Genomic DNA, 26,721 nt, shown 5'->3' with positions numbered 1-26,721 from the left:
GTATGGTGATAATATGGTATGGTTATAGTATGGTATGGTGATAATATGGTATGGTTATAGTATGGTATGGTGAGGTCTCAGTATGGTGATAATATGGTATGGTGATAATATGGTATGGTGAGGTCTCTCAGTATGGTTATAGTATGGTATGGTGAGGTCTCTCAGTATGGTGATAATATGGTATGGTGATAATATGGTATGGTGAGGTCTCTCAGTATGGTTATAGTATGGTATGGTGAAGTCTCTCAGTATGGTTATAGTATGGTATGTTGAGGTCTCTCAGTATGGTTATAGTATGGTATGGTTATAGTATGGTATGGTGAGGTCTCTCAGTATGGTTATAGTATGGTATGGTGAAGTCTCTCAGTATGGTGATAATATGGTATGGTGAGGTCTCTCAGTATGGTGATAATATGGTATGGTGAGGTCTCTCAGTATGGTGATAATATGGTATGGTTATAGTATGGTATGGTGATAATATGGTATGGTTATAGTATGGCATGGTGAGGTCTCTCAGTATGGTGATAATATGGTATGGTTATAGTATGGTATGGTGATAATATGGTATGGTTATAGTATGGTATGGTGAGGTCTCAGTATGGTGATAATATGGTATGGTGATAATATGGTATGGTGAGGTCTCTCAGTATGGTTATAGTATGGTATGGTGAGGTCTCTCAGTATGGTGATAATATGGTATGGTGATAATATGGTATGGTGAGGTCTCTCAGTATGGTTATAGTATGGTATGGTGAAGTCTCTCAGTATGGTTATAGTATGGTATGGTGAGGTCCCTCAGTATGGTAGTGGTTAATGCATGGTTCCACGTGTTCCACCATCTGTGTTTCCTGCAGCTCAGCGTACAGAGTGGACCCTTGGTTAATGCATGACTTAGTAATCACCTCACTATCACACTCCCCCGCCCCACCCCTACGGCAGTGTATTACATAGTAAAGTGTGTATATTACAGCAGTATACAGTATTACTATAGTATTGTATAGTAAAGTGTGTGTATTACAGCAGTATACAGTATTACTATAGTATTGTATAGTAAAGTGTGTGTATTACAGCAGTATACAGCATCGAGTATCGTTTCGGTATCGAGTATTTTGTTGCTAACCCCAGTATCAGCATTGTTTTGGTATACAGTATTTTGTTACTAAACCCAGTATCAGCATTGTTTTGGTATACAGTATTTTGTTACTAAACCCAGTATCAGCACTGTTTTGGTATACAGTATTTTGTTACTAAACCCAGTATCAGCATTGTTTTGGTATACAGTATTTTGTTACTAAACCCAGTATCAGCATTGTTTTGGTATACAGTATTTTGTTACTAAACCCGGTATCAGCATCCAAGTCAAAATGATGGTATCGTGACAACGCTGACACAATATCTGGGCTGGAATCCCAATTAGGCCCGACTATTGTGTTGGTTAGGAATGACCCTTCTGGCCTGGTTAAACCACTCTGGTCAATGTGTTTACCATGGTTTCACTTCACAGTACAGCGTTCAGTTTGGGGTAACCAGGGTAACCAGGGTACCTCTAATCAGCCAAGGACCAAGTTCTTATTCTCAGGCACCGTAAACACAACTAAACTAAAACCCTCAATCATTGGCAGGGTTTATAATGAGTCTCAGACAACGTAAACACAACTAAACTAAAACCCTCAATCATTGGCAGGGTTTATAATGAGGAGAGGAGAGGAGAGGAGAGGAGAGGAGAGGAGAGGAGAGGAGAGGAGAGGAGAGGAGAGGAGAGAGAGGAGAGGAGAGGAGAGGAGAGGAGAGGAGAGGAGAGGAGAGGAGAGGAGAGAGAGGAGAGGAGAGGAGAGGAGAGGTGAGAGAGAGGAGAGGAGAGGAGAGGAGAGGGAGAGAGGAGAGAGAGGAGAGAGAGAGAGGAGAGGAGAAGAGAGGAGAAGAGAGGTGAAGAGAGGAGAGAAGAGAGGAGAAGAGGTGAAGAGAGGAGAGGTGAAGAGAGGAGAGGAGAGGTGAAGAGAGGAGAGGAGAGGTGAAGAGAGGAGAGGAGAGGTGAGAGGGAAGAGGAGAGGTGAAGAGAGAGAGGTGAAGAGAGGAGAGGTGAAGAGAGGAGAGGAGAGGTGAAGAGAGGAGAGGAGAGAGAAGAGAGAGGAGAGGAGAGGTGAGAGAGAGAGGAGAGGAGAGGTGAGAGGGAGAGGAGAGGTGAAGAGGTGAAGAGAGGAGAGAGGTGAAGAGAGGAGAGGTGAAAGAGAGGAGAGGTGAAGAGGAGAGGAGAGGTGAAGAGAGGAGAGGTGAAGAGGGGTGAGGAGAGGTGAGGTGAAGAGGGGTGAGGAGAGGTGAAGAGAGGAGAGGTGAAGAGAGGGAGAGAGGGGTGAAGAGAGGTGAAGAGGTGAAGAGAGTGAAGAGGTGAAGAGAGGAGAGGTGAAGAGAGGAGAGGTGAAGAGGAGAGGTGAAGAGAGGAGAGGTGAAGAGAGGAGAGGTGAAGAGAGGAGAGGTGAAGAGAGGAGAGGTGAAGAGAGGAGAGGTGAAGAGAGGAGAGGTGAAGAGAGGAGAGGTGAAGAGAGGAGAGGTGAAGAGGGGTGAGGAGAGGTGAAGAGGGGTGAGGAGAGGTGAAGAGAGGAGAGGTGAAGAGGGGTGAGGAGAGGTGAAGAGGGGTGAGGAGAGGTGAAAGAGGAGAGGTGAAGAGGGGGAGGAGGTGAAGAGGGGTGAGGAGAGGTGAAGAGGGGTGAGGAGAGGTGAAGAGGGGTGAGGAGAGGTGAAGAGGGGTGAGGAGAGGTGAAGAAGGGGTGAGGGGGTGAGGAGAGGTGAAGAGGGGTGAGGAGAGGTGAAGAGGGGTGAGGAGAGGTGAAGAGGGGTGAGGAGAGGTGAAGAGGGGTGAGGAGAGGTGAAGAGGGGTGAGGAGAGGTGAAGAGGGGTGAGGAGAGGTGAAGAGGGGGTGAAGAGAGGAGAGGTGAAGAGGGGTGAAGGAGAGGTGAAGAGGGGAAGAGGAGAGGTGAAGAGGGGTGAGGTGGAGAGGAGGTGAAGAGGGGTGAGGAGAGGAGAAGAGGGGTGAGGAGAGGAGAAGAGGGGTGAGGAGAGGAGAAGAGGGGTGAGGAGGGGTGAGGAGAGGTGAGGAGGGGTGAGGAGAGGTGAAGAGGGGTGAGGAGAGGAGAAGAGGGGTGAGGAGAGGAGAAGAGGAGAAGAGGGGTGAGGTGAGAGGAGAGGTGAAGAGGGGTGAAGAGAGGGGTGAAGAGGGGTGAAGAGGGGTGAAGAGGGGTGAAAGAGGGGTGAAGAGGGGTGAAGAGGGGTGAGAGTGAAGAGGGTGAAGAGAGGAGAGGTGAAGAGAGGAGAGGAGAGGTGAGGAGAGGAGAGGAGAGGAGAGGTGAAGAGGGGGATGAGCGAGAAGGGAGAGATGACAACATTGTATTGCTCCAACCTCTTCGTTGGTCTATTTGATGCCAGAATAAAAACAGAATTCTACCAGCAACAAAGCTTTATGGTTGAAAGGGTTGGGGCAGATGCTGTGTTTTTCCATCCACATTACAGGTTGTATTTTCCAGATCTGAGGTCCTTCAGCATCACGTGTCCTCCAGAGGGTAACAGACAGCTTCTCCACAGACACATTGCCTCTCCATGAAGCTGAGAGACAGCGAGCATGCGAGAGGACCCTACCCACCTTAGTGACCACTCTGTAGGTGATGTAGGTCTCCATGGTGGAGACGTGTTTCTTCGGGTCGTCGACGGTGACGAAGAGGTCACGTGTTTCTCCATCCAGGTCGTCATCCAGCTGCAGCCGGTTCAGGAGGGAGGACGAGGAGGAGGGACTAGATGTCTCCACCGGCGTCCCATTGGTCAGAATTTGGTCCTAGAAGCAGGAAACATGAAGACCATAGAAACAACTTAAGTAGTTGGATGTGTCCTAAATACCACCCAACATAGTGCACGACTTCTAACCAGAGAATACCACCCAACATAGTGCACGACTTCTAACCAGAGAATACCACCCAACATAGTGCACGACTTCTAACCAGAGAATACCACCCAACATAGTGCACGACTTCTAACCAGAGAATACCACCCAACATAGTGCACGACTTCTAACCAGAGAATACCACCCAACATAGTGCACGACTTCTAACCAGAGAATACCACCCAACATACACTACACTACAGACATGACTGGTCCTCTACATCTAATAACAGATCACATGACTGGTCCTCTACATCTAATAACAGATCACATGACTGGTCCTCTACATCTAATAACAGATCACATGACTGGTCCTCTACATCTAATAACAGATCACATGACTGGTCCTCTACATCTAATAACAGATCACATGACTGGTCCTCTACATCTAATAACAGATCACATGACTGGTCCTCTACATCTAATAACAGATCACATGACTGGTCCTCTACATCTAATAACAGATCACATGACTGGTCCTCTACATCTAATAACAGATCACATGACTGGTCCTCTACATCTAATAACAGATCACATGACTGGTCCTCTACATCTAATAACAGATCACATGACTGGTCCTCTACATCTAATAACAGATCACATGACTGGTCCTAACCACATGTAATCTAATAACAGATCACATGACTGGTCCTCTACATGTAATCTAATAACAGATCACATGACTGGTCCTCTACATGTAATCTAATAACAGATCACATGACTGGTACTCTACATCTAATAACAGATCACATGACTGGTACTCTAATGTACCATCTAATAACAGATCACATGACTGGTACTCTACAGCTAATAACAGATCACATGACTGGTACTCTACAGCTCATAACAGATCACATGACTGGTACTCTACAGCTCATAACAGATCACATGACTGGTCCTCTACATGTAATCTAATAACAGATCACATGACTGGTACTCTACATCTAATAACAGATCACATGACTGGTACTCTACATGTAATCTAATAACAGATCACATGACTGGTACTCTACAGCTCATAACAGATCACATGACTGGTACTCTACAGCTCATAACAGATCACATGACTGGTCCTCTACATGTAATCTAATAACAGATCACATGACTGGTCCTCTACATGTAATCTAATAACAGATCACATGACTGGTCCTAACTCACATGACTGTAATCTAATAACAGATCACATGACTGGTCCTCTACATGTAATCTAATAACAGATCACATGACTGGTCCTCTACATGTAATCTAATAACAGATCACATGACTGGTCCTCTACATGTAATCTAATAACAGATCACATGACTGGTCCTCTACATGTAATCTAATAACAGATCACATGACTGGTCCTCTACATGTAATCTAATAACAGATCACATGACTGGTCCTCTACATGTAATCTAATAACAGATCACATGACTGGTACTCTACAGCTAATAACAGATCACATGACTGGTACTCTACAGCTAATAACAGATCACATGACTGGTACTCTACAGCTAATAACAGATCACATGACTTGTACTCTACATCTAATAACAGATCACATGACTGGTCCTCTACATGTAATCTAATAACAGATCACATGACTGGTCCTCTACATGTAATCTAATAACAGATCACATGACTGGTCCTCTACATGTAATCTAATAACAGATCACATGACTGGTCCTCTACATGTAATAACAGATCACATGACTGGTCCTCTACATGTAATAACAGATCACATGACTGGTCCTCTACATCTAATAACAGATCACATGACTGGTCCTCTACATCTAATAACAGATCACATGACTGGTCCTCTACATCTAATAACAGATCACATGACTGGTCCTCTACATCTAATAACAGATCACATGACTGGTCCTCTACATCTAATAACAGATCACATGACTGGTCCTCTACATCTAATAACAGATCACATGACTGGTCCTCTACATCTAATAACAGATCACATGACTGGTCCTCTACATCTAATAACAGATCACATGACTGGTCCTCTACATCTAATAACAGATCACATGACTGGTCCTCTACATCTAATAACAGATCACATGACTGGTCCTCTACATCTAATAACAGATCACATGACTGGTCCTCTACATCTAATAACAGATCACATGACTGGTCCTCTACAGCTCATAACAGATCACATGACTGGTCCTCTACAGCTCATAACAGATCACATGACTGGTCCTCTACAGCTCATAACAGATCACATGACTGGTCCTCTACAGCTCATAACAGATCACATGACTGGTCCTCTACAGCTCATAACAGATCACATGACTGGTCCTCTACAGCTCATAACAGATCACATGACTGGTCCTCTACAGCTCATAACAGATCACATGACTGGTCCTCTACATCTAATAATCACAACAGATCACATGACTGGTCCTCTACATGTAATCTAATAACAGATCACATGACTGGTCCTCTACATGTAATCTAATAACAGATCACATGACTGGTCCTCTACATCTAATAACAGATCACATGACTGGTCCTCTACATCTAATAACAGATCACATGACTGGTCCTCTACATCTAATAACAGATCACATGACTGGTCCTCTACATCTAATAACAGATCACATGACTGGTCCTCTACAGCTCATAACAGATCACATGACTGGTCCTCTACAGCTCATAACAGATCACATGACTGGTCCTCTACAGCTCATAACAGATCACATGACTGGTCCTCTACAGCTCATAACAGATCACATGACTGGTCCTCTACAGCTCATAACAGATCACATGACTGGTCCTCTACAGCTCATAACAGATCACATGACTGGTCCTCTACAGCTCATAACAGATCACATGACTGGTCCTCTACAGCTAATAACAGATCACATGACTGGTCCTCTACAGCTAATAACAGATCACATGACTGGTCCTCTACAGCTCATAACAGATCACATGACTGGTCCTCTACAGCTCATAACAGATCACATGACTGGTCCTCTACAGCTCATAACAGATCACATGACTGGTCCTCTACAGCTCATAACAGATCACATGACTGGTCCTCTACAGCTCATAACAGATCACATGACTGGTCCTCTACAGCTCATAACAGATCACATGACTGGTCCTCTACAGCTCATAACAGATCACATGACTGGTCCTCTACAGCTCATAACAGATCACATGACTGGTCCTCTACATCTAATAACAGATCACATGACTGGTCCTCTACATCTAATAACAGATCACATGACTGGTCCTCTACATCTAATAACAGATCACATGACTGGTCCTCTACATGTAATCTAATAACAGATCACATGACTGGTCCTCTACATCTAATAACAGATCACATGACTGGTCCTCTACAGCTCATAACAGATCACATGACTGGTCCTCTACAGCTCATAACAGATCACATGACTGGTCCTCTACATGTAATCTAATAACAGATCACATGACTGGTCCTCTACATGTAATCTAATAACAGATCACATGACTGGTCCTCTACATCTAATAACAGATCACATGACTGGTCCTCTACATCTAATAACAGATCACATGACTGGTCCTCTACAGCTCATAACAGATCACATGACTGGTCCTCTACAGCTCATAACAGATCACATGACTGGTCCTCTACATGTAATCTAATAACAGATCACATGACTGGTCCTCTACATCTAATAACAGATCACATGACTGGTCCTCTACATGTAATCTAATAACAGATCACATGACTGGTCCTCTACATGTAATCTAATAACAGATCACATGACTGGTCCTCTACATGTAATCTAATAACAGATCACATGACTGGTCCTCTACATCTAATAACAGATCACATGACTGGTCCTCTACATCTAATAACAGATCACATGACTGGTCCTCTACATCTAATAACAGATCACATGACTGGTCCTCTACATCTAATAACAGATCACATGACTGGTCCTCTACATCTAATAACAGATCACATGACTGGTCCTCTACATGTAATCTAATAACAGATCACATGACTGGTCCTCTACATCTAATAACAGATCACATGACTGGTCCTCTACATCTAATAACAGATCACATGACTGGTCCTCTACATCTAATAACAGATCACATGACTGGTCCTCTACATCTAATAACAGATCACATGACTGGTCCTCTACATCTAATAACAGATCACATGACTGGTCCTCTACATCTAATAACAGATCACATGACTGGTCCTCTACATCTAATAACAGATCACATGACTGGTCCTCTACATCTAATAACAGATCACATGACTGGTCCTCTACATCTAATAACAGATCACATGACTGGTCCTCTACATCTAATAACAGATCACATGACTGGTCCTCTACATCTAATAACAGATCACATGACTGGTCCTCTACATCTAATAACAGATCACATGACTGGTCCTCTACATCTAATAACAGATCACATGACTGGTCCTCTACATCTAATAACAGATCACATGACTGGTCCTCTACATCTAATAACAGATCACATGACTGGTCCTCTACATCTAATAACAGATCACATGACTGGTCCTCTACATCTAATAACAGATCACATGACTGGTCCTCTACATCTAATAACAGATCACATGACTGGTCCTCTACATGTAATCTAATAACAGATCACATGACTGGTCCTCTACATGTAATCTAATAACAGATCACATGACTGGTCCTCTACATGTAATCTAATAACAGATCACATGACTGGTACTCTACATCTAATCTAATAACAGATCACATGACTGGTCCTCTACATGTAATCTAATAACAGATCACATGACTGGTCCTCTACAGCTAATAACAGATCACATGACTGGTCCTCTACAGCTCATAACAGATCACATGACTGGTCCTCTACAGCTCATAACAGATCACATGACTGGTCCTCTACATGTAATCTAATCTAATAACAGATCACATGACTGGTCCTCTACATGTAATCTAATAACAGATCACATGACTGGTACTCTACATCTAATAACAGATCACATGACTGGTCCTCTACATGTAATCTAATAACAGATCACATGACTGGTCCTCTACAGCTCATAACAGATCACATGACTGGTCCTCTACAGCTCATAACAGATCACATGACTGGTCCTCTACATGTAATCTAATAACAGATCACATGACTGGTCCTCTACATGTAATCTAATAACAGATCACATGACTGGTCCTCTACATGTAATCTAATAACAGATCACATGACTGGTCCTCTACATGTAATCTAATAACAGATCACATGACTGGTCCTCTACATGTAATCTAATAACAGATCACATGACTGGTCCTCTACATGTAATCTAATAACAGATCACATGACTGGTCCTCTACATCTAATAACAGATCACATGACTGGTCCTCTACATGTAATCTAATAACAGATCACATGACTGGTCCTCTACATGTAATCTAATAACAGATCACATGACTGGTACTCTACAGCTAATAACAGATCACATGACTGGTACTCTACAGCTAATAACAGATCACATGACTTGTACTCTACATCTAATAACAGATCACATGACTGGTCCTCTACATGTAATCTAATAACAGATCACATGACTGGTCCTCTACATGTAATCTAATAACAGATCACATGACTGGTCCTCTACATCTAATAACAGATCACATGACTGGTCCTCTACATCTAATAACAGATCACATGACTGGTCCTCTACATCTAATAACAGATCACATGACTGGTCCTCTACATCTAATAACAGATCACATGACTGGTCCTCTACATGTAATCTAATAACAGATCACATGACTGGTCCTCTACATCTAATAACAGATCACATGACTGGTCCTCTACATCTAATAACAGATCACATGACTGGTCCTCTACATCTAATAACAGATCACATGACTGGTCCTCTACATCTAATAACAGATCACATGACTGGTCCTCTACATCTAATAACAGATCACATGACTGGTCCTCTACAGCTAATAACAGATCACATGACTGGTCCTCTACAGCTAATAACAGATCACATGACTGGTCCTCTACAGCTCATAACAGATCACATGACTGGTCCTCTACAGCTCATAACAGATCACATGACTGGTCCTCTACAGCTCATAACAGATCACATGACTGGTCCTCTACAGCTCTAATAACAGATCACATGACTGGTCCTCTACAGCTAATAACAGATCACATGACTGGTCCTCTACAGCTCATAACAGATCACATGACTGGTCCTCTACAGCTCATAACAGATCACATGACTGGTCCTCTACAGCTAATAACAGATCACATGACTGGTCCTCTACATCTCATAACAGATCACATGACTGGTCCTCTACAGCTCATAACAGATCACATGACTGGTCCTCTACAGCTAATAACAGATCACATGACTGGTCCTCTACAGCTCATAACAGATCACATGACTGGTCCTCTACAGCTCATAACAGATCACATGACTGGTCCTCTACAGCTCATAACAGATCACATGACTGGTCCTCTACATGTAATCTAATAACAGATCACATGACTGGTCCTCTACATGTAATCTAATAACAGATCACATGACTGGTCCTCTACATGTAATCTAATAACAGATCACATGACTGGTCCTCTACATGTAATCTAATAACAGATCACATGACTGGTCCTCTACAGCTCATAACAGATCACATGACTGGTCCTCTACAGCTCATAACAGATCACATGACTGGTCCTCTACAGCTCATAACAGATCACATGACTGGTCCTCTACAGCTCATAACAGATCACATGACTGGTCCTCTACAGCTCATAACAGATCACATGACTGGTCCTCTACAGCTCATAACAGATCACATGACTGGTCCTCTACAGCTCATAACAGATCACATGACTGGTCCTCTACAGCTCATAACAGATCACATGACTGGTCCTCTACAGCTCATAACAGATCACATGACTGGTCCTCTACAGCTCATAACAGATCACATGACTGGTCCTCTACAGCTAATAACAGATCACATGACTGGTCCTCTACAGCTCATAACAGATCACATGACTGGTCCTCTACAGCTCATAACAGATCACATGACTGGTCCTCTACAGCTCATAACAGATCACATGACTGGTCCTCTACAGCTCATAACAGATCACATGACTGGTCCTCTACAGCTCATAACAGATCACATGACTGGTCCTCTACAGCTCATAACAGATCACATGACTGGTCCTCTACAGCTCATAACAGATCACATGACTGGTCCTCTACATGTAATCTAATAACAGATCACATGACTGGTCCTCTACATGTAATCTAATAACAGATCACATGACTGGTACTCTACATCTAATAACAGATCACATGACTGGTACTCTACATGTAATCTAATAACAGATCACATGACTGGTACTCTACAGCTAATAACAGATCACATGACTGGTACTCTACAGCTCATAACAGATCACATGACTGGTCCTCTACAGCTCATAACAGATCACATGACTGGTCCTCTACATGTAATCTAATAACAGATCACATGACTGGTCCTCTACATGTAATCTAATAACAGATCACATGACTGGTACTCTACATCTAATAACAGATCACATGACTGGTACTCTACATCTAATAACAGATCACATGACTGGTACTCTACAGCTCATAACAGATCACATGACTGGTACTCTACAGCTCATAACAGATCACATGACTGGTCCTCTACATGTAATCTAATAACAGATCACATGACTGGTCCTCTACATGTAATCTAATAACAGATCACATGACTGGTCCTCTACATGTAATCTAATAACAGATCACATGACTGGTCCTCTACATGTAATCTAATAACAGATCACATGACTGGTCCTCTACATGTAATCTAATAACAGATCACATGACTGGTCCTCTACAGCTAATAACAGATCACATGACTGGTCCTCTACATCTAATAACAGATCACATGACTTGTACTCTACATCTAATAACAGATCACATGACTGGTACTCTACATGTAATCTAATAACAGATCACATGACTGGTAGTCTACATGTAATCTAATAACAGATCACATGACTGGTACTCTACATGTAATCTAATAACAGATCACATGACTGGTACTCTACATGTAATCTAATAACAGATCACATGACTGGTACTCTACATCTAATAACAGATCACATGACTGGTCCTCTACATCTAATAACAGATCACATGACTGGTCCTCTACATCTAATAACAGATCACATGACTGGTCCTCTACATCTAATAACAGATCACATGACTGGTCCTCTACAGCTAATAACAGATCACATGACTGGTACTCTACATGTAATCTAATAACAGATCACATGACTGGTCCTCTACATGTAATCTAATAACAGATCACATGACTGGTACTCTACATCTAATAACAGATCACATGACTGGTCCTCTACATCTAATAACAGATCACATGACTGGTACTCTACATGTAATCTAATAACAGATCACATGACTTGTACTCTACATCTAATAACAGATCACATGACTGGTACTCTACATCTAATCTAATAACAGATCACATGACTGGTACTCTTCATGTAATCTAATAACAGATCACATGACTGGTACTCTTCATGTAATCTAATAACAGATCACATGACTGGTACTCTACATGTAATAACAGATCACATGACTGGTCCTCTTCATGTAATCTAATAACAGATCACATGACTGATATTCTTCATGTAATCTAATAACAGATCACATGACTGTACTGTGTTGTTAGGTATTACAACTGTATCAGGACATCAAACCAGCATTGTAATAGTGGTGGGGAGGAGAGAGTTTTTGTAATATAAGGCCCTAAAAACACTGACAAAACTTTCCTGGTCGCCTGCCCAGCCAGCTGTGAGAGTTGGGCTTGTGTCATGAAGTGCTCTTTCCTAAACAGACAATAACAGTGTTAGCCTGGTTAAACACTGATGTTAAAAGACTGACAAATGATACCCAGGACAAATATAAGCACTGGTCCCCCCAGGAGGTACACTGCCATGTCAGTAGAACATTTCAAACAGCAGCTAGTCAGGCCGAGCAGGACAAAATCTTTCAACTCTCTAGTCCCCATCTAGCAGTCCCCATCTAACAGTCCCCATCTAGCAGTCCCCATCTAGCAGTCCCCATCTAGCAGTCCCCATCTAGCAGTCCCCATCTAGCAGTCCCCATCTAGCAGTCCCCATCTAACAGCATCTAGCAGTCCCCATCTAGCAGTCCCCATCTAGCGGTCCCCATCTAGCAGTCCCCATCTAGCGGTCCCCATCTAGCATCTAGGGGTCCCCATCTAGCAGTCCCCATCGACTGAGTCCCCATCAGTCCCCATCAGTCCCCATCTAGCGGTCCCCATCTAGCGGTCCCCATGAGCTGGTCCCCATCTAGCAGTCCCCATCTAGCTGGTCCCCATCTAGCAGTCCCCATCTAGCGGTCCCCATCTAGCAGTCCCCATCTAGCTGGTCCCCATCTAGCGGTCCCCATCTAGCAGTCCCATCTAGCGGTCCCCATCTAGCGGTCCCCATCTAGCGGTGCCCATCTAGCGGTGCCCATCTAGCGGTGCCCATCTAGCGGTGCCCATCTAGCGGTGCCCATCTAGCGGTCCCCATCTAGCAGTGCCCATCTAGCAGTGCCCATCTAGCAGTGCCCATCTAGCAGTGCCCATCTAGCAGTGCCCATCTAGCGGTCCCCACCTAGGGGTCCCCATCTAGGGGTCCCCATCTAGGGGTCCCCATCTAGGGGTCCCCTCAGGTTCAGTGGTTAAAACGTCAATGGCTCCATGTTAAATCACAGGACATTTGTCACACATTCTCGTCTACAGGTAACTGCCTAAATAAAGGAAACACCAACATAAAGTGTCTTGATAGGGCGTTGTGCAGCCAGAACAGCATCAATGTACCTTGGCATAGATTTGACCCGTGTCTGGAACGCTATCGGAAGGATATGCCACCAGAACCCTGTCGGAGACTGAGATTGTTTCATCTATGGATCTGTTGAAATTTCTGACACGTCAGAAATGGTGGTCGTGCATCTTGTAGTATGAACAGGGCTACAACATGATTGGGCAGGGACTGCTGCCAATAGCCAATGAGTACTCAGCATTTGAGACCAAAACAATGATGGCTTAGAGGAAAGAAACAACATGCACCGTTTGAACCGAGGTGATGGAGACAGACAGACTGGTGGAGCTGTAGAGAGAACGAGGTGATGGAGACAGACTGGTGGAGCTGTAGAGAGAACGAGGTGATGGAGACAGACTGGTGGAGCTGTAGAGAGAACGAGGTGATGCAGACAGACTGGTGGAGCTGTAGAGAGAACGAGGTGATGGAGACAGACAGACTGGTGGAGCTGTAGAACAGATCACATGAGGTGATGGAGACAGACAGACTGGTGGAGCTGTAGAAAGAACGAGGTGATGGAGACAGACAGACTGGGGTGGAGCTGATGGAGACAGACTGGTGGAGCGAGGTGATGGAGACAGACAGACTGGTGGAGCTGTAGATCTAAGAACAGTGATGGAGACAGACAGACTGGTGGAGCTGTAGAGAGAACAAGGTGATGGAGACAGACAGACTGGTGGAGCTGTAGAAAGAACAGGTGATGGAGACAGACAGACTGGTGGAGCTGTGGAGATCACATGACTGGTGATGGATAACAGACAGACTGGTGGAGCTGTAGAGAGAACGAGGTGATGGAGACAGACAGACTGGTGGAGCTGTAGGTGATGGAGACAGACAGACTGGTGGAGCTGATGGATAACAGACAGACTGGTGGAGCTGTAGAGAGAATCTAAGGTGATGGAGACAGACAGACTGGTGGTGGAGCTAATGGAGATCACAGAACATGTCATCTAATGGAGACAGACAGACTGGTGGAGCTGTAGAGAGAGATCACAGGTGATGGACAGACAGACTGGTGGAGCAGATCACAGACTGTGATGGAGACAGACAGACTGGTGGAGCTGTAGAGAGAACTAAGGTGATGGAGACAGACAGACTGGTGGAGCTGTAGAAAGATCACATGAGGTGATGGAGACAGACAGACTGGTGGAGCTGTAGAATCTAGGTGATGGAGACAGACTGGTGGAGCTGTACATCTGGTGACAGACAGACTGGTAGAGAGAACAAGGTGATGGAGACAGACAGACTGGTGGAGCTGTAGAGAGAACGAGGTGATGGAGACAGACAGACTGGTGGAGCTGTAGAGAAAGAGGTGATGGAGACAGACAGACTGGTGGAGCTGTAGAGAGAACAGGTGATGGAGACAGACAGAGACTGTGGTCACAGACTGGTGGAGCTGTAGAGAGAACGAGGTGATGGAGACAGACAGACTGGTGGAGCTGTAGAAAGAACGAGGTGATGGAGACAGACAGACTGGTGGAGCTGTAGAGAGAGGTGATGGAGACAGACAGGTGGAGCTGATAACGAGGTGATGGAGACAGACAGACTGGTGGAGCTCTAGAGAGAACGAGGTGATGGAGACAGACAGACTGGTGGAGCTGTAACAGAACAAGGTGATGGAGACAGACAGACAGGTGGAGCTGTAGAACAGAGGTGATGGAGACAGACTGGTGGAGCTAGATAACAGGTGATGGAGACAGACAGACTGGTGGAGCTGTAGAAGAACAGGTGATGGAGACAGACAGACTGGTGGAGCTGTAGAGAGAACGAGGTGATGGAGACAGACAGACTGGTGGAGCTGTAGAGAGAACAAGGTGATGGAGACAGACTGGTGGAGCTGTAGAGAAACGAGGTGATGGAGACAGACAGACTGGTGGAGCTGTAGAGAGAACGAGGTGATGGAGACAGACAGACTGGTGGAGCTGTAGAGAGAACAGGTGATGGAGACAGACAGACTGGTGGAGCTGTAGAGAGAACGAGGTGATGGAGACAGACAGACTGGTGGAGCTGTAGTAGAACGAGGTGATGGAGACAGACAGACTGGTGGAGCTGTAGAGAGAACGAGGTGATGGAGACAGACTGGTGGAGCTGTAGAGTCCCCATCTAGCAGAGGTGATGGAGACAGACAGGTGGATCTAGGTGTGGAGACATCAGGTGGAGCTAGAGGTGATGGAACAGACAGGTCCCCATCTAGCAGACAGACAGACAGACAGGTGGAGCTGTAGAGTGATTGATGGAGACAGACAGACTGGTGGAGCTGTAGCAGTCCGAGTTGATGGAGACAGACAGACTGGTGGAGCTGTAGAGAGTCCCGATGATGGAGACAGACTGGTGGAGCTGTAGAGAGAACGAGGTGATGGAGACAGTCCTGGTGGAGCTGTAGAGAGAACAGGTGATGGAGACAGACTAGGTGGAGCTGTAGAGAGATCGAGGTGATGGAGACAGACAGACTGGTGGAGCTCTAGAGAGAACGAGGTGATGGAGACAGACAGACTGGTGGAGCTGTAGAGGCGAGGTGATGGTCACAGACAGACTGGTGGAGCTCTAGCGGAGAACGAGGTGATGGAGACAGACAGACTGGTGGAGCTGTGGCCCAGGTGATGGAGACAGACAGACTGGTGGAGCTGTAGCGGTCCCCAGGTGATGGAGACAGACATGGTGGAGCTGTAGAGAGAACGAGGTGATGGAGACAGACAGACTGGTGGAGCTGTAAAGAACAGGTGATGGAGACAGACAGACTGGTGGAGCTGTAGAGAGAAAGGTGATGGAGACAGACAGACTGGTGGAGCTGTGAGAGAACGAGGTGATGGAGACAGACAGACTGGTGGAGCTACCTTGGAGAGAACCCTGGTGATGGGAGACAGACAGATTGGTGGAGCTGTAGGAGAACGGGTGATGGAGACAGACAGACTGGTGGAGCTGTAGAGAGAACAGGTGATGGAGACAGACAGACTGGTGGAGCTGTAGAGAGAACAGAGGTGATGGAGACAGACAGACTGGTGGAGAAAAAAGAGAACGTTTGAGGTGATGGAGACAGACAGACTGGTGGAGCTGTAGAGAGAACGAGGTGATGGAGACAGACAGACTGGTGGAGCTGTAGAGAGAACGAGGTGATGGAGACAGACAGACTGGTGGAGCTGTAGAGAGAACGAGGTGATGGAGACAGACAGACTGGTGGAGCTGTAGAGAGAACGAGGTGATGGAGACAGACAGACTGGTGGAGCTGTAGAGAGAACGAGGTGATGGAGACAGACAGACTGGTGGAGCTGTAGAGAGAACGAGGTGATGGAGACAGACAGACTGGTGGAGCTGTAGAGAGAACGAGGTGATGGAGACAGACAGACTGGTGGAGCTGTAGAGAGAACGAGGTGATGGAGACAGACAGACTGGTGGAGCTGTAGAGAGAACGAGGTGATGGAGACAGACAGACTGGTGGAGCTGTAGAGAGAACGAGGTGATGGAGACAGACAGACTGGTGGAGCTGTAGAGAGAACGAGGTGATGGAGACAGACAGACAGGTGGAGCTGTAGAGAGAACGAGGTGATGGGAGACAGACAGGTGGAGCTGTAGAGAGAACGAGGTGATGGAGACAGACAGACTGGTGGAGCTGTAGAGAGAACGAGGTGATGGAGACAGACAGACTGGTGGAGCTGTAGAGAGAACGAGGTGATGGAGACAGACAGACTGGTGGAGCTGTAGAGAGAACGAGGTGATGGAGACAGACAGACTGGACTGGTGGAGCTGTAGAGAGAACGAGGTGATGGAGACAGACAGACTGGTGGAGCTGTAGAGAGAACGAGGTGATGGAGACAGACAGACTGGTGGAGCTGTAGAGAGAACGAGGTGATGGAGACAGACAGACTGGTGGAGCTGTAGAGAGAACGAGGTGATGGAGACAGACAGACTGGTGGAGCTGTAGAGAGAACGAGGTGATGGAGACAGACAGACTGGTGGAGCTGTAGAGAGAACGAGGTGATGGAGACAGACAGACTGGTGGAGCTGTAGAGAGAACGAGGTGATGGAGACAGACAGACTGGTGGAGCTGTAGAGAGAACGAGGTGATGGAGACAGACAGACTGGTGGAGCTGTAGAGAGAACGAGGTGATGGAGACAGACAGACTGGTGGAGCTGTATAGAACGAGGTGATGGAGACAGACAGACTGGTGGAGCTGTAGAGAGAACGAGGTGATGGAGACAGACAGACTGGTGGAGCTGTAGAGAGAACGAGGTGATGGAGACAGACAGACTGGTGGAGCTGTAGAGAGAACGAGGTGATGGAGACAGACAGACAGGTGGAGCTGTAGAGAGAACGAGGTGATGGAGACAGACAGACTGGTGGAGCTGTAGAGAGAACGAGGTGATGGAGACAGACAGACTGGTGGAGCTGTAGAGAGAACGAGGTGATGAGACAGACAGACTGGTGGAGCTGTAGAGAGAACGAGGTGATGGAGACAGACAGACTGGTGGAGCTGTAGAGAGAACGAGGTGATGGAGACAGACAGACTGGTGGAGCTGTAGAGAGAACGAGGTGATGGAGACAGACAGACTGGTGGAGCTGTAGAGAGAACGAGGTGATGTGAACTAAATTTATTTTTTATTTTATTCTACAGAGGGAATTGGAGGTAATAGGCAACTTTTTTAAGTTGAAAAGGCTGCTGTGCTCCCTCTAGTCATTTGTGTCTTAATGACTTAATCAAAAACTGTGCTTAAAGCATCAGACAAGCTCGTGGCATATAGCTGATTTTTTTTAAACACAGGATGTGTCAATATATGGATAAATACACTTTTTAATATGTTGTCCAATTGGTCGATCAACAATTTTCAAAACAGAGCCCTGTGGGCCTGGGTCAAAACAGAGCCCTGTGGGCCTGGGTCAAAACAGAGCCCTGTGGGCCTGGGTCAAAACAGAGCCCTGTGGGCCTGGGTCAAAACAGAGCCCTGTGGGCCTGGGTCAAAACAGAGCCCTGTGGGCCTGGGTCAAAACAGAGCCCTGTGGGCCTGGGTCAAAACAGAGCCCTGTGGGCCTGGGTCAAAACAGAACCCTGTGGGCCTGGGTCAAAACAGAACCCTGTGGGCCTGGGTCAAAACAGAACCCTGTGGGCCTGGGTCAAAACAGAGCCCTGTGGGCCTGGGTCAAAACAGAGCCCTATGGGCCTGGGTCTAAACAGAGCCCTATGGGCCTTGGTCTAAACAGAGCCCTATGGGCCTTGGTCAAAACAGAGCCCTATGGGCCTTGGTCAAAACAGAGCCCTATGGGCCTTGGTCAAAACAGAACCCTATGGGCCTTGGTCAAAACAGAACCCTATGGGCCTTGGTCAAAACAGAACCCTATGGGCCTTGGTCAAAACAGAACCCTATGGGCCTTGGTCAAAACAGAACCCTATGGGCCTTGGTCAAAACAGAACCCTATGGGCCTTGGTCAAAACAGAACCCTATGGGCCTTGGTCAAAACAGAACCCTATGGGCCTTGGTCAAAACAGAACCCTATGGGCCTTGGTCAAAACAGAACCCTATGGGCCTTGGTCAAAACAGAGCCCGATGGGCCTTGGTCAAAACAGAGCATTCCCTAGGTAAGAGGATGCCAGTTGTGATTCAGCCCGTCACTGTGCATTCATTTATATGAGGTTCTGTTGCATATTCAGATCATAAGGCAAAGAAAGAATGGCCTATTGAGTTGATGAGCACAGGAAGCAAGCTCCTTATTGTACCCAAACTATGACGCTAAACTATGATAACAAATGAACACATTCTTGAAAGGATTTCTTTAAGGTCAGTCCAGTGATTTATGGAAAGATGGTTTAAAACAGCCTAATTCCTCGAGACCTAGGAGGCAGCATTAGTAATGCATTACACTGTGGAACGCCAGCTACAGCCTAATTCCTCGAGACCTAGGAGGCAGCATTAGTAATGCATTACACTGTGGAACGCCAGGAATGCTTCAACCAAGATTATGGGGAGGTTTGCAGGACACAGATTAAGGTCTATCCCTGGACTAAAAAGCTTAAATCAATGGCCAATCTCTATTGAAAATGCTTTTTAGTCTAGGATAAGTCTCAGCTTCTACCACCAAGCTATGACTGCTGAACAGCTAATCAAAGGGCTACCCAGACCCCTCATTTACACTGCTGCTACTCTCTGTTTATTATCTATGCATAGTAACTTTAATGCATAGTCCCTCTACCTACCTGTACATATTACCTCATTTACCCTGACTAACCAGTGCCCCCGCACATTGATTCTATACCGGTATCACCTGTATATAGCCTCCACATTGACTCTGTACCGGTACCCCCTGTATATAGCCTCCACTTTGACTCTGTATGGGCCTTGGTCATATATCCTCCACATTGAACCCGGTACCCCGGTATATAGCCTCCACAATGACTCTGTACCGGTACCCCCTGTATATAGCCTCCACTTTGACTCTGTACCGGTACCCCCTGTATATAGCCTCCACATTGACTCTGTCAAACCAGTACCCCCTATATAGCCTCCACATTGACTCTGGGCCGGTACCCCCTGTATATAGCCTCCACATTGACTCTGTCAAACCGGTACCCCCTGTATATAGCCTCCACTTTGACTCTGTATGCCAGTAATACCCCTGTATATAGCCTCCACATTGACTCTGTACCGTAATACCCAGTATATAGCCTCCACATTGACTCTAAGGTAATACCCAGTATATAGCCTCCACATTGACTCTGTACCGGTACCCCCTGTATATAGCCTCCACTTTGACTCTGTACCGTAATACCCCCTGTATATAGCCTCCACATTGACTCTGTACCGTAATACCCAGTATATAGCCTCCACATTGACTCTGTACCGTAATACCCAGTATATAGCCTCCACATTGACTCATTACCTAATACCCAGTATATAGCCTCCACATTGACTCTGAGACCGTAATACCCAGTATATAGCCTCCACATTGACTCTGTACCGTAACACCCTGTATATAGCCTCCACATTGACTCTGAGACCGTAATACCCTGTATATAGCCTCCACATTGACTCTGTACCGTAACACCCTGTATATAGCCTCCACATTGACTCTGTACCGTAACACCCTGTATATAGCCTCCACATTGACTCTGTACCGTAACACCCTGTATATAGCCTCCACATTGACTCTGTACCGTAACACCCTGTATATAGCCTCCACATTGACTCTGTACCGTAACACCCTGTATATAGCCTCCACATTGACTCTGTACCATAACACCCTGTATATAGCCTCCACATTGACTCTGTACCGTAACACCCTGTATATAGCCTCCACATTGACTCTGTACCGTTACACCCTGTATATAGCCTCGTTATTGTTATTTATTGCTGCTCTTTAAACATGTTACTTTTATTTTTTATTTAACACTTAAAAATATATATATATTGACTTCTTAAAGCATTGTTGGTTAAGGTCTTGTAAGTAAGCATTTCACTAAGTTCCACACCTGTTGTATTCATCATTTCACTGTAAGGTCTACTACACCTGTTGTATTCAGCATTTCACTGTAAGGTCTACTACACCTGTTGTATTCAGCATTTCACTGTAAGGTCTACTACACCTGTTGTATTCAGCATTTCACTGTGAGGTCTACTACACCTGTTGTATTCAGCATTTCACTGTGAGGTCTACTACACCTGTTGTATTCAGCATTTCACTGTAAGGTCTACTACACCTGTTGTATTCAGCATTTCACTGTAAGGTCTACTACACCTGTTGTATTCAGCATTTCACTGTAAGGTCTACTACACCTGTTGTATTCAGCATTTCACTGTGAGGTCTACTACACCTGTTGTATTCAGCATTTCACTGTGAGGTCTACTACACCTGTTGTATTCAGCATTTCACTGTAAGGTCTACTACACCTGTTGTATTCAGCATTTCACTGTGAGGTCTACTACACCTGTTGTATTCGGCGCATGTGACAAATAATATGAATATTATTATGTATCTTTAGCCTGTGCGCGGCACCCGCTATGAGAGAAAGGACATTGTTTAGTGTTCTACTTCTCCTGCTATTTGTAAACATAATGCATCTCTGAACAGACCACAGCTTGTGTTTAGCCTGGCCCCATTTTCACTACACACATTATGATACAACAAGTAATAAAAAGTAAACAATCCCCATAGATAGCATCCAGGCTGACTCTGGCCAAACGGTACCCTGTTCCCTGTATATAGCCTCCACTTTGACTTTTTAGAGGGCTCTGGTCAAAAGTAGTGCACTATATTGGGAATCAGGTGCCATTTGGCCACAGGCCATGAGAAGGAGATGTCCCATTGACTCTGGAGAACACAGTCCTGTTGTCAGGCTAGCCTCCACATTGACTCTGTACGGACATCCCACTCTGAAGAAACCAACAGTATCACAAAACGAGCTCAACTATCTATGACTGTTTGTTTATGTTTTAAATACCACTGATTTCCAGACCATGGTTTTAAAATGACAACATCTGCTCTGTATCAACAACAGATTACGTTTCTCAAACCTGGACCTGTATTCATGTGTATTCGAGGCACGTGTGATATTAAACTGGACCTGGTATTCATGTGTATTCAATGCCGTGTGATATTAAACTGGACCTGGATTCATGTGTATTCAATGCTACGTGTGATATAAACTGGACCTGGTATTCATCTGTACCGAGGCACCCTGTGATATTAAACTGGACCTTGATTCATGTGTATTCACCCTGTGATATTAAACTGGACCTTGTATTCATGTGTATTCAAGGCTACGTGTGATATTAAACTGGACCTGGTATTCATGTGTATTCAGGCTACGTGTGATATTAAACTGGACCTGGTATTCATGTGTATTCAGGCTACGTGTGATATTAAACTGGACCTGGTATTCATGTGTATTCGAGGCTACGTGTGATATTAAACTGGACCTGGTATTCATGTGTATTCGAGGCCGTGTGATATTAAACTGGACCTGGTATTTGTTATTTAGGCTACGCTGATTTAAACTGGACCTGGTATTCATGTGTATTCGAGGCACGTGTGATATTAAACTGGACCTGGTATTCATGTGTTTCGAGGCTCTTGTGATATTAAACTGGACCTGGTATTCATGTTGTATTCAATTGCACGTGTGATATTAAACTGGACCTGTTGTATTCAGCATTTCACTGTGATATTAAACTGGACCTGTTGTATTCATGTGTATTCACTGTACGTGTGATATTAAACTGGACCTGTTGTATTCATGTGTATTCGATCACTACGTGTGATATTAAACTGGACCTGGTATTCATGTGTATTCGAGGCTACGTGTGATATTAAACTGGACCTGTATTCATGTGTATTCAGCATTTGATATTAAACTGGACCTGGTATTCATGTGTATTCAGCATTTCACTGTGATATTAAACTGGACCTGTTGTATTCAGCATTTCACTGCTACGTGTGATATTAAACTGGACCTGGTATTCATGTGTATTGAGGTCTACGTGTGATATTAAACTGGACCTGGTATTCATGTGTATTCGAGGCTACGTGTGATATTAAACTGGACCTGGTATTCATGTGTATTCAATGCACGTGTGATATTAAACTGGACCTGGTATTCATGTGTATTAGAGGCACGTGTGATATTAAACTGGACCTGGTATTCATGTGTATTAGGCTACATGTGATATTAAACTGGACCTGGTATTCATGTGTATTCAATGCTACGTGTGATATTAAACTGGACCTGGTATTCATGTGTATTCGAGGCTACGTGTGATATTAAACTGGACCTGTATTCATGTGTATTCAATGCTACAGTGTGATATTAAACTGGACCTGGTATTCATGTGTATTCAAGGCACACATTATTAAACAACTGGTATAAATGTGTATTCAATCCCCATAGTGATATTAAACTGAACCTGGTATTCATGTGTATTCAATGCTACGTGTGATATTAAACTGGACCTGGTATTCATGTGTATTCAACTGCTATTGTGGATATTAAACTGGACCTGGTATTCATGTGTATTAGAGATGCTACGTGTGATATTAAACTGGACCTGGTATTCATGTGTATTCGAGGCTACGTGTGATATTAAACTGGACCTGGTATTCATGTGTATTCGACAAAACGTGTGATATTAAACTGGACCTGTTTGTTTCATGTGTATTCAATGCTACGTGTGATATTAAACTGACATCTGTATTCTGTATTCAACAACAGATTGATATTAAACTGGACCTGGTATTCATTGTATTCAATGCTACGTGTGATATTAAACTGAACCTGGTATTCATGTGTATTCGAGGCTACGTGTGATATTAAACTGGACCTGGTATTCATGTGTATTCGAGGCTACGTGTGATATTAAACTGGACCTGGTATTCATGTGTATTCGAGGCTACGTGTGATATTAAACTGGACCTGGTATTCATGTGTATTCAATGCTACGTGTGATATTAAACTGGACCTGGTATTCATGTGTATTCAAGGCTACGTGTGATATTAAACTGGACCTGGTATTCATGTGTATTCAATGCTACGTGTGATATTAAACTGGACCTGGTATTCATGTGTATTCGAGGCTACGTGTGATATTAAACTGGACCTGGTATTCATGTGTATTCAATGCTACGTGTGATATTAAACTGGACCTGGTATTCATGTGTATTCAATGCTACGTGTGATATTAAACTGGACCTGGTATTCATGTGTATTCAAGGCTACGTGTGATATTAAACTGGACCTGGTATTCATGTGTATTCGAGGCTACGTGTGATATTAAACTGGACCTGGTATTCATGTGTATTCAATGCTACGTGTGATATTAAACTGGACCTGGTATTCATGTGTATTCAATGCTACGTGTGATATTAAACTGGACCTGGTATTCATGTGTATTCAATGCTACGTGTGATATTAAACTGGACCTGGTATTCATGTGTATTCGAGGCTACGTGTGATATTAAACTGGACCTGGTATTCATGTGTATTCGAGGCTACGTGTGATATTAAACTGGACCTGGTATTCATGTGTATTCAATGCTACGTGTGATATTAAACTGGACCTGGTATTCATGTGTATTCAATGCTACGTGTGATATTAAACTGGACCTGGTATTCATGTGTATTCAAGGCTACGTGTGATATTAAACTGGACCTGGTATTCATGTGTATTCGAGGCTACGTGTGATATTAAACTGGACCTGGTATTCATGTGTATTCGAGGCTACGTGTGATATTAAACTGGACCTGGTATTCATGTGTATTCAATGCTACGTGTGATATTAAACTGGACCTGGTATTCATGTGTATTCAATGCTACGTGTGATATTAAACTGGACCTGGTATTCATGTGTATTCGAGGCTACGTGTGATATTAAACTGGACCTGGTATTCATGTGTATTCGAGGCTACGTGTGATATTAAACTGGACCTGGTATTCATGTGTATTCGAGGCTACGTGTGATATTAAACTGGACCTGGTATTCATGTGTATTCAATGCTACGTGTGATATTAAACTGGACCTGGTATTCATGTGTATTCGAGGCTACGTGTGATATTAAACTGGACCTGGTATTCATGTGTATTCGAGGCTACGTGTGATATTAAACTGGACCTGGTATTCATGTGTATTCGAGGCTACGTGTGATATTAAACTGGACCTGGTATTCATGTGTATTCGAGGCTACGTGTGATATTAAACTGGACCTGGTATTCATGTGTATTCGAGGCTACGTGTGATATTAAACTGGACCTGGTATTCATGTGTATTCGAGATATTAAACTGGACCTGGTATTCATGTGTATTCAATGCTACGTGTGATATTAAACTGGACCTGGTATTCATGTGTATTAGAGGCTACGTGTGATATTAAACTGGACCTGGTATTCATGTGTATTCGAGGCTACGTGTGATATTAAACTGGACCTGGTATTCATGTGTATTCGAGGCTACGTGTGATATTAAACTGGACCTGGTATTCATGTGTATTAGAGGCTACGTGTGATATTAAACTGGACCTGGTATTCATGTGTATTGTGTGATATTGTTATCTTGTGTTCTTTACAAACTACTGGAGAAGGAATCTCCAGCTTGATGACTCCATCTTTATCCCGTGATCAGAAAACCTTTGGCATGGATTCATTTACAAAATGTTATACAGAGTTAAACAATGTTTGGTTAGGTGTTTTTTTTATTTTAATTTTTTTACTAGTGACAGTCACAACAACAAGCATCTATAGTCGATACCATATCGTGAATTCACTGAATCCATGTAGCTTCAAGTAATCAATGGAAATCAGTCTCCAAACAGCTCTGTCACCAGATCTATTACACGTATACAGGACACACTGATAAAATGTCATATTGGAGAAGATATGTGGTTTGGCGTTCAGAAAAAAATACATCTGAAAGCATTTGGTAACCACGTTAGCCGGTTATTATCCTCAATCCGCGTAACCCCAAAGTATCTTAACGTATTTATCTATCTATCTATCATACCTTCTCTCCAATGCTGCTAGTGAGGTTTCTGACATCTGGACTGGGTGTGAGAACTGCCTCCTCGGCTCCGAGCGGATGGCACATCTCCTGAATGGGTTTTTGTCCAGACGAAGCCAGAGATTTAGGGGTGCAGGCACTCATTGTGCAAGCGAGGGGGAAACCGACAACGGATTTACCGGAAAATGTCTTCGTTTCTTGGCCTGAAATTATGGTTTGTTTTGTGATTATTTCCAATCCCGTGTATCAAATGCTGAACCCGCTGGCTGCAACCACACAACCGTCAGGTGACTCGCACCGCGCAGTCTCGGAAGTACAATAACAGTACCGGAAGTAATACAACGCTTGAGCCGGAGGGCGCGTTCGAGTGGATCACTTTTGTCAATTCGGGTGACAATCGTTGGTCAGATCCTTTCAAATTGTGTTGCAT

General features: G+C 44.4%; 1 protein-coding gene across 1 annotated transcript in view; it reads right to left on the bottom strand.

Annotated features, from left to right (window-relative positions):
• The window catches only part of LOC124047739 (sorting nexin-30-like), a 78,831-nt gene extending 52,110 nt beyond the window's left edge, over positions 1–26,721 (bottom strand). Inside the window, exons 1-2 of the mRNA XM_046368044.1 lie at positions 26,295–26,721; positions 3,635–3,823 (exon numbers count right to left, since the gene is read on the bottom strand). Coding sequence (XP_046224000.1) covers positions 3,635–3,823; positions 26,295–26,435 — 330 coding nt within the window. The 5' untranslated portion in view covers positions 26,436–26,721. The remainder of the gene's footprint in view (positions 1–3,634; positions 3,824–26,294) is intronic.

The sequence above is a fragment of the Oncorhynchus gorbuscha genome, linkage group LG11, assembly GCF_021184085.1.
Source record: "Oncorhynchus gorbuscha isolate QuinsamMale2020 ecotype Even-year linkage group LG11, OgorEven_v1.0, whole genome shotgun sequence".
Taxonomy (NCBI): Eukaryota; Metazoa; Chordata; class Actinopteri; order Salmoniformes; family Salmonidae; genus Oncorhynchus; species Oncorhynchus gorbuscha.
The sequence above is the reverse complement of the archived record's forward strand: the minus strand, read 5'-3'. Positions and strand labels throughout refer to the sequence as shown.